The following is a 13,003-nucleotide window of genomic DNA, read 5'->3' as shown; positions in this document are numbered from 1 at the left end:
TACTTGAGTTTTTTTCTTTTAAAGAAAAGAAACAATTTAATTTGTTCTATTAAACAAATATGTTATTGTTACACTTCACTTCTTAATCTGAAAGATTTGTTGAATATAAAACAAATTCTTCACTAATAAAAATAGGATTAATGTGTTAAATTCACCCACTTAGAGTCTAAATTACAAGCCAAATTATGGTTATCCAAGGCAACATCAATAGTTGATTTTCGCAAAGAGTGCACTACATCATCAGCATCAAGCATTGTTTATATATACAAATCTAAAGTTATTATATGAGGTAACTTCTGTTCAATTCCATTTGAAAAAACAACTTTAAAATATTCATAAATTTGATTTTTTATAATTGACTTTTAATTTGGTGACCAACTTTGCATATTTTAGGGGAAAGACACTTTTCAACATAAATCACAAAACAAAGTTCTGCTGAACAGGTTTCTTTATCTAATCTATATATAATATTTTCCATGTTTTTAGTTTAACAAATCTAAAATAGATGTTCAAATATTGACGTATAATATATCTCACCTAGCTAAGATATAATCAAAATTGGTATATATTACATATAAATAGTCTAATTTTACAAGGTGTTAAATGGTTATATATTTATAGAACATGTCACGTCAATATATAGTTAACCTTTTAAAAAAGACTAAGTGTTTATTCAATTTAAGGGTTAATTGTAGTTAAATATCAACTTTTTTAATTGTTTAACTAAATTTATCATCATTTGACTTTGTATCATAGGTTTGGGTGATTTAGTGGGAGATTTATTTTTTAGCGAAAAGTTTGGAAAAGTTAGAGAAGAAATGAGAAGTACACGAAATGAGTGTTTTATTATATAGTTTCTAGAAATAGAATTGTGCATTTGTATGAGAGTGAAGTTTTAACTAAAAATATTGTCACGGTATCAAATTAAAAGATATGGAAATTTTTTTCAATCTTTTATTTATTTACTCTTTTTTTTTAATCTTATTTAAAAATTTTGTTACGTTTTCTAAATAGTTGATTTTATGTAATATAAAAAAAAAAAAAAAAAAAAAACCCCCACTTTTGGAGGTTCATTTGACAAAGGGATTATTAATTTGTTTTATAGGTTTTAAATCACTTCTATGTACTACGGTTAATTTAAAGTTTTAATTGGGCTTAAACAAATAAAGAAATAGTACATTAATTAAAGTTCGAAAAAAAAAGTACCGAAAGAAAAAAATGAATTACACATCGGCGTGGTTCTTGTCAAAACTATATAACAAAGGAGATCATTTTCAGATCAAGGGGCCTAGGAAAAGCATAGCCCCTAAAGAAGGTTGTATATAATGCACATCTCAACCTCAATTACCGAAGAATTAAGTTATTGAACAACGAGCTGTCTTAACCTAGTTTGGTGCATTGCCTCCTTCTCTGAGGTAATTTAAAACATGTATAGATATAAATTTTTCTTGATTAATAAGATGAAGTTAAATTGAGCTCACTTTACTATGACCTAATATTAATTTCATTTATTTATTTTCTTCTATAAATTTATAATATAATTCGTAGGGTAGAAATTCGCCCTAACATATCTTTCATTATTCTTCGTGGAAAAGAATAACAAAAACAGTCCATAAATAAATATAATATATTAGCAATAACTACAACTCTATAGTACTTAGTGTCACATTGTAAAGTAGTGGTATCAATCAGTAATGTCAAAAACCCAACCACAATCATAAATTAGAATAACAAAAAGTCTTTTAAGTTCGAAATGAAATTATTGATTCTAGAAATATAACAGGGCTTAGTTTCTTCAAATACACACATCAACTGGGAAAAATACAAAATAAGAATAATCAAACATAATACAAAAATAGACCCAAAGAAAACGACAATATTGAGGATTAATGCAGTGTTAATGGAATAAAATTAATTTGGATAGGGAGAAAAATATCAATTTTTCATCGGCAACTTTCTAACTTTCTACGATCAAGGGTGGATTTATTAAGGGACTAATCGGAACACATGTCCCTCACATTATCGGCTGCCTTCATTTTATAATTTTCTTTTCCAAAATATCAAATTACTTCCTAAAATGTCACAAAACATATTTTATTCAAAACATATTTAATTTTCCATCTCCAAATATCAAATATCTTTGTAAATTTTAATAATTTTATTTATATAAAAGACTCTAAATATCAATTTTATTGTCAAATTTCATTAATGTCATAAAACAAAGATAATTTATTAATAAGATGAAAAAAAAAACCTGAGATAAAATTCTAACTTATTTTTTTAGCCATCATTTGTTATCTAACAAATATTTAGAAAAGATACAACAAAGTTGGTGATCTAAACTTTCACTTTTTCAACAACATTCCATGAAAAATGTATTATTTTTTTTTCTTTTCTTTGTTGATACAATTTTTAAATTCACATTTACATTATTTATGTATATATTTATTTAATTTTGTACTATAAATATTGTGAAGACTCGACTATACAATCGAATGGGAGATCAATGAATGAATGATTATCTTCTAGCTTATATTGAGAAAGATTTATTGGATAAGTTACGTAATAAACTTATCATGGATCAATTTCAATAGTAATTAGCGTCTATTATTTTCTTTAAAATTGAAGATTTAAATTCAATATTACATCAAACTTGTACATGAAAGATCCCATATTTCAATAAAATATCAACTAGTTTAATCCTCCATTTTTTTTTCAACAATATTTTCTTATTATTTATTGGTATTTTACTACAAATTTTTTTAAACACGTTTACTAATTCCGATAAAAATATATTTTTAAGAGACTAACATTTAGGATTTATTGAACATACATCCAAAGCAAAGAAATATTTTAACCAAAAATCTTAATTACAGTCATAAAATATTTTCAATAAAAAAATGTAAAATAAAATAAAATAAATACATCTATGATAATTTATAAATCAGTTATTATTTATGTTCATAATCATTACAATTCTTTTGTTAGATAAACCCTTTTTCTTAATATGTTCAATGGGAATGTGTATAGTTTACTATATTATAAACATTCCCACACCATTTATCAATCTGTATAGTCATCGATGCAAATTCTTTAGTTAAATAAATTAAAGCATAGATATTATTAATTTGTATTACCATTGCTTCAAAAAAAAGAAAAAGAAAAATTAGAGAATTAATTGAATTAAGGTAATTAAGGGCAACACACAACATTTACCAACTTTCTAATTAATTAAAAAAAAAATGAATGCAATATAAATAAAAATTGACTCATATCAGTCACCTCCTATCAAACACATTTTAATACAACAAAAGAAAATGATTGATTCCTTAGTTCTTAACATTACAAATACGCAACTATATGTCTCCAACTTCTCATTATTAGTATTTGATAGACCAATTAATAATGAGATTAACACACTATTCACATTGTTTTTTTTCTTAATTATACTTTAATCCTTAAATTATTCTAAATGTTTCAAATTTTGGGTTCTTCTTCTTTTAATAAAACATATTTTGTAATAAGTAGTTAGGTTGTCAAAGTTAAACAAAATTTTCACTATATACCTTTGAAATGAGACATTTAAACAAATGTTATCAAATAAATATATTCTATGTTAGTAAAATTAACCCTCTCTTAAAATTGGAAAAAAAAATTAATTAGTTAAAATATAATAACGATGATTAATCACACTAATCATAAATTGGTAGTGCCACAAAAAATCCTCTTTTCTTAATTTTTTTTTTTTTTTAAAGTTTGGAAATATTTGCATGTGATTAACATGGTGGTCACATTTTGTGACTCTAAATTGTCAATAAGTAGTTGAAAGTTAAACTTAAAAACCATATAAGTAATTAATATGTAGGGGATAACAATGGGCATTTTAAGTAGTTGAGGCCTATCTTCTTTTGTCAAATGTCAACATCCATTAAAAGAACATAGAAACATTGATCCCTTTTACATGTTTGTCACACCACTATATCTCTATCAACAAATTAATAACTTCTCATCATCCTTTCAAAAACCACTTTCCTATTCTATACCCAAAATGTGTACACATATTGTCTATTTTTTTTTTTTTTAATTTTGAAATGATTAAAATTAATTGAACATCCCGTTTAAGAGTGTGATGTTAAATTGATATTTTGGATTATAAAACGTAGTTTCGAAAGGGGATTTTTACGATTCCCAAAATGAGTCGTAAGCAAACTTTAAGGATAGTTGTGAATGTGACGATAGTTCTATTGAAGTGTAACATTTTGACATGACGTAAGAGTCAAACTATATGAGATTAGATTTAAATAATGAATATCACGCTACTACGAACAACTATTATGTTCTATGTCTTATAATCTAAATCTAACCTAAAGTAAAACCAATTATATTCAAAAGATTATAATGTGAAACTAATAGAAAACAAAGAATTGTTGGAAAATATAGGTAATATTATTATCTTTAAGGTTTTTGGGCCATCTATTTGATGGGCCTGTTCTATCAATTGATATGCTCACACTCACTTCAATTTTGACCCATTTCAATTGCTCTAACAAAACATTTTCTTTTGAAATATTTTGAGAATTAACCTATTACTCGCCAATATTTCATACTAAATTTCACCAAAACCTTCTTTCATCTTTTAATACTTTATTTCACATCTTTTTAATTTTTTTAATATTTTAAAATAAAATAGACATTTTTAAATATGACAAAATAAATCAAATTATTTTAAAAAATATATAATAATTTTATCATTTTCAAACTCTTTCAATTGTCTATTAGTATCATTGATTTTTAACAGTTTTTTATTTACAATAAATTTTTTAAATAAAAGATATTTATCATTTCCAAATTTAGTATTGAATATTTTATAGAAAAAAAATGTTTATTCTTAAATTCATTTTTATATACTCTTTTTATAACATATACTTTAAAAACTACTTTCCTTATTGTCAAACACTCCAAATTTATTTTCTAATGACTTGTTTATTTTTTTTTACATAAATACTTGAAAATGTATTTCAAACATAATCTTAAGATTAATTACATAAGAATTTTTTTATTTTTTTAAATATCATTAATTATGTTATCTTCCATTCAACAAATCTTAAAATTATTTAATTTTTTCTTAGTAATTTATTTATAACATTGTATTTTAGACAATTGTATATTTAAACCAATTTATTTAGATTATATGCGTAAAAAAACACCCCCATCCATTTGCTGATGGATTGTACTTAAATTCATGTACTATCAATTTTTTAGGAAAAAAAAAAAAGATTGCCAATGAAATGATGGGCTTGTGAATTAGACAGAAATGAATTATTATATAATTTAGACTATGATATTTTAATTAGTTTAGATTTTATTTTATTTTATTTATTTATTTGGTAGTTCAGTTATATGTATATAAATAAATAATATCAAATCTAATGAATTAATGTCCAATAAAATCTAAATTAATTAAACTTCAACGGGACACAGACAATAAATTAATTAAGATCCTTACTTAAAAGAATATAATTTGAAATCATATATTTTAGTCAAAAGTCAAGGGTCCGCCCTCTCTAAATCATTAACTCCTTAAATATACCACCATTATATTAGTAGTAATTCAAACCAATATCAACATTATATTTGGGGTTGAAATTTTCAACCTTCTAAATTCTGCCAATAAAGAAAATTGTTTTGTTTGAATTTTTCATTTGTCCTGTGAGAAAAATATTATATGAAACCGTCCAAAAAAAATTGAATTACTTTGGGTCTATACCAATCAATTTGTCGGGAAACAATTTTTTTTGTTTCTTAAATATTGTAATGGGTAAAAGATGCGGTTAAGTTTATCATTTCTAAAGTTGGATGTTTTAGTTCGAGATAAGTGAGTTATTTGATTATAAGTATTAAAGAAACACTACATATACCAAATTACATAATAGGTTAAAAGATCGTGACGACTAACTCTAAGAGAAAATAACGTCAAATTTTGTAACGTTTGCATTATTGCTTGAGCCCAACTAGTAAAATAATGTAATGGTTAGTAATGATACATATATGATTGAAGAAATTAATTAGTAAATGAGCGTTATAAAACTAGAACCCATCACTAAAATCACTTTGAAATCAAAAGCTCATTAAATAGAGGGTTAAGGAAAAACATATGCATCAATTGACGCCTCCTTATTGGTCCACTTAGGCAATTGATTTGCCCTTAAAATATTGACAAGTGGAATTTGTTTTAAATCGGTTTTCCTTTACAATAAAATCAGGGTTTTGTTATTATATTAACAAATACCCACTTGGTTTTATTTTAATCTATTTCTTAACCCATGATTTTGATGTCTTAACTTTTAATACTATCTTATTAATTTGTGTGTTTCCAATTGCAATGGCTCCATCATCATTGAATATGCTATGTCTTTTTCGTTTTTAATAAATAATCTATGTGGTTGCTAAACAAATGGAGACAAAATTCATAGATTCTTTAATTATTCTTACATAGACCTATGTTTCTTAAATAACTTATTAAGATGTTCCACTAATGTGTCCAAAGTCTCTATGGAGAAAATATCTTTCATGACATGTTGAGAAGGTTACATTCTCATTTTTAAATAGTTGATGTTCAATATCAACTTAATTTTACTCTTGTTGGAATGCTTTTAATTTGATATCTCACACTTTGAGTGACCAAATATGCAACTTCTTTATTTATATTTTCTTTAGTTGCTCTAAAATTTGCTTTTGGTAATGATTTTGATATTACACAAAGTACTTAAGTCTTGTTGTTCTTTCCTCTATTTACGTTTCTTAACTCGAAGATTTAGAAAATCACGCAATTTAGACTTTATAATTTAATCCTAATGGTGTATTTAAATTACTATCTCTAATAAATGAACTAGTTTTTTTTAACCATCTAAATCTCACTATTTATTCTCCATTATTTGTGCTTTTTCTGATATATTTATTTTGAAGCCCTACAACAATTATCAAAATGATGAAGCATATAATATAAAATGATGAATGGTATCCAACAACATAATGGGAACAAAAGAATTATAGAAAAGTTAATAATAATAAAATAATAATTGTAATATTAATATATATATATATATATATATTTCCCATGGACAAAGAATTATTTTATTTTAACGGCATGAAAATATGCGGATGGTGCCTTGGGGAAGACGACCTTCTGCCACCGTGGCAAGTAGGCCCTTTAATATTTACCAAATTGTCACCTTACTGCCAACGTGGCAGCCTCTTTTGTCGCCGACGTCATCGCCAGCTCCCTTCCATTTTTTTTATATTACTAATATACCCTTCTTTTTTTTCTTCAGGCGGTGTGTTTTCCCGTAGATTTTTTCTTCATTTTTTATTCAGATTTTTTTTGGACATTCCACACTACATTTTCAAATAAATTTTACTATTTAATTTATACAGACTTTCTCTTATTTATAATTTCTAAACACAGCTGATTTTAAGTTATAAATTTAATACAATTATATTATTAAATTTTTCCTTACCACATTCGCTCTTGAATTAGGTAATTTATTGAAATTACATAATTAAAATTTTAATTTAATTATCTTCCATCAACTTGATGTTAGAATTCATATCCATATACTAGTGAAATTAAATGTATCAATCTCAACCACATGTATTTTGTAATTAGCTTAAATTTCTCTAGAATGTCACTTCAATAAAAAAAATCGTAAAAAAATAACAAAATAAATAAAATATTTATGATTAATTTTATTATTATTTTCTGTTTTCGAAAACATGAAAACAAAAATATATCACGAACCAAACATGACCTTATATTTTTTTTCTATCCGTCTCCGTTTTAAGTTTTGAGTTTCATCGTTGTTACTTCGATAAAAAAAATTAAAATATTTATATAACTCATGAATAGGGTAAAAATTTAACAAAATACAATGAATTGATTACAACAATTAACAAATTTGAATAAATTAAAAACGAGTGGATATTGTAATTGCAACAAGCCTATTGTTTATAGGTGGTTTGCGTATATTTTTTTCCAACCTTCGTAATTTTAAATTAAGCTTGGTTAAAGGATATAATTAAAGAGACAAACCTTTGGTTAGATTTTTGAATTTTTTATTTGATAATTATTGTAAAAGGGTTAAAATAAATATTTTAAAAATATGTAAATCAATATTATAAATTATAGAAATTAAAATTAATATTCTAAAAGAAGGACTATAATAAACTAAATTTCATTTGTGATTTTCCACCGGAAGGAAGAAACTAGAGTTGGTAAAAAAAAGCGACGATTGTTATTTGCAAGTAGAAGGGTATTTTAGTAAAATACGATTCTCAAAATTGAAAATTAGGCGAGTGAGTGACAGCTAATCCCATGCATCCATTTGCCAATACATTATAAAAACCTAATTTTCCATTCCCTTCATTGCAACTACGCTTGATTTCCAACGCACATTCCATTGCCGCCGCCGCCGCTATGGAGACGGGGCTCCGGCCCACTCCCTCCGCCGCTCCTCTTCTCGGAAAGTACCAATTAGGCCGCCTCCTCGGTCGTGGAAGTTTCGCCAAAGTTTATCAAGCAGTTTCTTTAGCAGATAACTCCACCGTTGCCATCAAAATCATCGACAAATCCAAAACCATCGGCGCTGTCATGGAACGTTGCATAGTCCGGGAGGTTGCCGCCATGCGCCGCCTCGATCACCATCCAAACATCCTCAAAATCCACGAAGTCATGGCGACAAAGTCCAAAATCTACCTGGTGGTTGAATTCGCTGGTGGCGGCGAACTCTTGGCTAAAATTTCCCGTCGTGGGCGATTCACCGAAACCGTCGCCCGCCGGTACTTCCAACAACTCGTCTCGGCCCTTAAGTTCTGCCACGAAAACGGCGTCGTTCACCGTGACGTGAAGCCGCAGAATCTTTTGCTGGACGAACAGGGCAATCTGAAAATCTCTGATTTCGGTCTCTCTGCTTTACCCGAACAGCTCAGAGACGGATTACTCCACACGTCTTGTGGAACTCCAGCGTACTCAGCGCCAGAAGTCATGACCTGTCGTAGTGGTGGCGGATACGACGGCGGAAAGGCTGACGCCTGGTCATGTGGAGTAATTTTATTCGTAATGCTCTCTGGGTTTCTCCCTTTCGACGACAGTAATCTAGGGGCGATGTACAGAAAAATCCGCAGGCGAGAATTCCAAATCCCTGATTGGGTATCGAAACCTGTCCGATTCCTAATATATCACCTCCTCGATCCGAATCCCAAAACGAGGATGAGCATTGATGCGTTAATGCAAAACCCGTGGTTCAAGAAATCGTTGCAGTTGAAACAGGGCAATGGGAACCTACTGCAATCGATGAGGGATTATCGAATGGGGAAAGAGAGGGGAATTGGGGAGATGAATGCGTTCGATATAATTTCGATGTCTTCGGGGTTGAACTTATCGGGGCTGTTTGAAACGACGGAGAGGAGGGCGGAGAGGAGGTATACGTCGAGGGCGACGGTGATGGAGGTGGAGGAGAGGGTCAGGGAGATGGGCGGAGAGTTGGGGTATGAAGTGGAGGTGGGGGGGAAGGGAGGGGCGATCGGTATGGGGAAGAGGGGAGTGGTGGTGGTGGTGGAAGTGGTGGAGGTGGCAGTGGCGCCGGCGGCATTGACGATGGTGGAGGTGAGGGTGGTGAAAGGAGGGGAGGAGTTTGAAGAACTCCATTGGAGGTGTTTTGAAGGTAAACTTGAAGGATTTGCAGTTCCATGGCAGAGGAAATGTAATTTGTGAATTTATGAATTTATGAATGAGTCATTTTTAATTTTGTAAAGCTGTTTTTGTTTGTGGTTGGGGAAAAAAGGGAAGAATAGGGATTTGGAACTTCCAATTTTCATGTAGTGCTAAACTACAATCATAAACTTCTATTCCAATTTTAGTTTTTGTAAAGCCTCTTTTTGTTTTTATATATATGAATGTCTCGATCGCAATCCAATCAAATATAATTTTGTAATTTGGAGCATACATATAGTTCATCTAACCCTGATTCTATTAGTTTAGGTAATAAGACAATAATTCAAATTTCCTTTAATTTCCCTTTTTTTCTTTTTGGAGTTACTAAAGTTTTATCATTTTAAGGCTTAATTTAAATTCATTGGATAATATGTGTCTATGCTATAACTTTTAAAGTCATAATAATGTTTGTAATTCTCAATTAACAATAACTTTTAGTTATAACAAATTTGGTTGATTGTTATTATATACACGTAAAAAAAAAATGAACTACCATTGGTGGGTCAATTTAACTATAACTATACTCATGTAGTATGTATCTTTTTTCTTCTACTTGGATTGCCTCGAGAGAAAGTGTTTTTCAAATTGCCACGTGTACATGTTCTATTTTATTCATTCATAAGTGGTAATTGCCACGTATACACGATGCACTACGTGGAAAAACTTAATTGGTTATAAGTGCTATTGAAAGGAGACTGGGAAGTTACTTTTAAGACTTTTATCGTTAGAACAAAAGGCGGGGATTTAACGTTCAGAAATTAAAGACGATAAACCCAAAAATGGCCTCCTCTTCTTCCCTCCCCGTTCTTTCTTTCAATCCAATCCCCAAAATCATCTTCGGATCTTCTGAAATTGTTGCTGCACCGTTTTCGATTCAAACAATTCGGGGAAGCAACGGAATCTCTTCCTCCAAGTTGCTCGGAAAATTGACGAGGAGAAGCCTCTCGCGGCGGCTGAATGCGGCGGGATTGTCCGAGATTGAACCCGACTTAAACGAAGACCCTGTAGATCGTTGGGAAACCAACAGCGTCAGCCCTGTATGAACTATGAACCGCTCTCCTTGTGCTCTCGCTCTGCTTCATTAACTCTTTGATTTTGTTGTGTTTTAAGTTTTGAAGTTATGAGTTGTGATGAGTTTAATTGGATTCGCTGATTTAAATTAAAATTAAATTCAATGTCAGTTAATTTCGGGACGGAGATGTTGATAATTTTGTGTTTCGTTTCATAGGAAGATTTTGAGTATGGAGTATACGATGGACATCACACTTACTTTGAAGGGGAGAAGAAAGGTTGGTTCATTAACATATGCAACTGGGTTTTTTTTCGTTCCTTGTTTGGGAGAATCTTTTAAATTTGGATTCTAGAATCTACCAGAACTTGTTTCTGTTTAGGCTGAGTGGAATGTGGATTTAATCCATGGAGTTGGTTTTTGATTCTTGGAGCCCTTAGTTCTCTGATTTAGACATTCCAAGCATGAAATTTTGCTTTCCCATAAGTCCTTTAATATCTAATTTCGGGAGTTTTTTAGTAGACTTCACATTTCTCGATGCCATGTGCCATCGCAGTTGAGCCAATGTGAAACTGACTATAATCAATCTCACTCAGACTGTGTACCAAATGACTTTAAGCATAGTGACAAAAGGATTTTAATTAATTAAAAACACTATGGAGCTTCTCAGGATGTTTTGTTTTATACTAGAAGTAATTTTGAAAATGTTAGGAACACCTACAACCAAACCAATGTTTTGATCTTTTCCTAAAGCACTTCATTTGCACTTCCTTTAGAAGTTATCCCGAACTAACTTTTTAATCAAATTGAGAAGTTGATGATAACTTTGGTATAAATTTTTGCATCTCTTTAAGCAGTATCAATGACGAGGAGTACTGACCAACTTGTGCTGGTAGTATGGATATTTGTCTCCCTGCTAATTCCTTTGGCTAGTAAATTCTGGTACTGATTACTTTTCACTGGCAACTTCTTCATAGGAACATTCTGGGGAGCCATTGCAGATGATATTGCTGCAGTTGGACCCCCAACAGGCTTTCAGGGTAAACTATTGTCGCTCTTTCATAACTCAATCCTCTAACTTCAACACTCTTTTTATTATTATCACATTTGACATTCTTGGCAGGCCTCATCTCTTGGCTCTTCCTACCAGCAGTTGCTGCTGGAATGTACTTCAATGTTCCGGTACTTTCAAGCATACTTTGGAGTGATTTTTGAAATGGTTAAAATCACTTTTGTCTTGTTCAAGATTGCTTTTAATAAATGTATACTATATGAAAGTAGCATTTAAGTGAGATTTATCTTAAAATGTCATTTATCTTCTTCTTCTTCGCCATTGTCGAGGACACTTGGTTGGTTCTTAATGGACTCTATTTCAGGGGGAGTATCTATACATTGGAGCAGCTATATTTACAATAGTGTTCTGCATAATCGAAATTGACAAGCCAGACCAGCCACACAACTTCGAACCTCAGATATATAACATGGAGAGAGGGGCTCGTGACAAGTTGATATCAGACTACAACACCATGGACATCTGGGAATTCAATGAGAAGTATGGAGACTTGTGGGATTTCACTGTCAAGAACGATGATATAACAAAGACATGATTGCCTCCTCAGTGGATGTACATTGTAAGGCAAGTGAGAATTCTTTATCAAAATCTGTATGAAAATGTATATCATACAATACAACAATGTTCTTGGTCTTCTAATTATAGTATTAGTGAATGTAAATTGTAATTATGAACTGAACTTATCATCCGTTTAGCAAGAATTTTTCTCTTGTATTTCTTTTAATCTTCTTGCGCCAAACCCACTTGTCAAGTAATTTGAGGTACTTTCACCCTCCCTCTTGAGATCTTTCACAAGCCTAGTTCACTTTCCTGATGTCTCCATTAATCGTTTCTATCTCATTGATCTGATTATTACTCATAATTTCTTTCATGTTTATAGAACTTTATAGTTCATGCTCATGGCACAGAAAAATAGGTTAAAGTAGGTGTTAGAAATGCAATCAAAGTCTCACATCGGTTAAATAAGGGGAAGATCGTGGATTTATAAACGAGGACAACTATTTCGTATGCTATGAAGTCTTTTGAGGTGAGACTGTATGTCTAAAGTAAACAATACCATACTAGTAGAGATATTCAAAGGTACATTGTCTCAACAGGAATTCCTCTTCTTATAATTTGAACTACTGCAACTGAAAATAATGGATGGTTTTAT

The 13,003-nt window shown here is 30.1% G+C and overlaps 2 protein-coding genes across 4 annotated transcripts; both read left to right on the top strand.

Moving 5' to 3' along the window:
• The first annotated feature begins 8,432 nt into the window (after window positions 1-8,432).
• On the top strand, window positions 8,433-9,998 carry LOC103483656 (CBL-interacting serine/threonine-protein kinase 7-like). Its single transcript, XM_008440374.3, has one exon. It carries the CDS (start codon window positions 8,474-8,476, stop codon window positions 9,767-9,769), a length of 1,296 nt encoding a protein of 431 aa, XP_008438596.3. The 5' UTR covers window positions 8,433-8,473; the 3' UTR covers window positions 9,770-9,998.
• A 476-nt stretch (window positions 9,999-10,474) lies between these two features.
• LOC103483655 (photosynthetic NDH subunit of subcomplex B 5, chloroplastic) lies at window positions 10,475-12,574 on the top strand. Of its 3 annotated transcripts, none has more exons than XM_017043442.2 (6): window positions 10,496-10,806; window positions 10,998-11,058; window positions 11,636-11,670; window positions 11,756-11,818; window positions 11,902-11,997; window positions 12,155-12,574. In XM_017043442.2, exons 1-6 carry the CDS (start codon window positions 10,549-10,551, stop codon window positions 12,383-12,385), a joined length of 744 nt encoding a protein of 247 aa, XP_016898931.1. In that variant the 5' UTR covers window positions 10,496-10,548; the 3' UTR covers window positions 12,386-12,574. The 3 variants fall into 3 exon arrangements, with proteins under 3 accessions (XP_008438595.1, XP_016898931.1, XP_050942046.1); XM_051086089.1 differs by having other exon boundaries at window positions 10,499-10,806; window positions 11,902-11,960; XM_008440373.3 differs by lacking the exon at window positions 11,636-11,670 and having other exon boundaries at window positions 10,475-10,806; window positions 11,902-11,960.
• Window positions 12,575-13,003: the final 429 nt, after the last annotated feature.

This window comes from Cucumis melo, chromosome 6 (assembly GCF_025177605.1).
Source record: "Cucumis melo cultivar AY chromosome 6, USDA_Cmelo_AY_1.0, whole genome shotgun sequence".
Classification (NCBI taxonomy): Eukaryota; Viridiplantae; Streptophyta; class Magnoliopsida; order Cucurbitales; family Cucurbitaceae; genus Cucumis; species Cucumis melo.
Note: the sequence above shows the minus strand (reverse complement) of the source record. Positions and strands in the feature narration are given on the sequence as shown.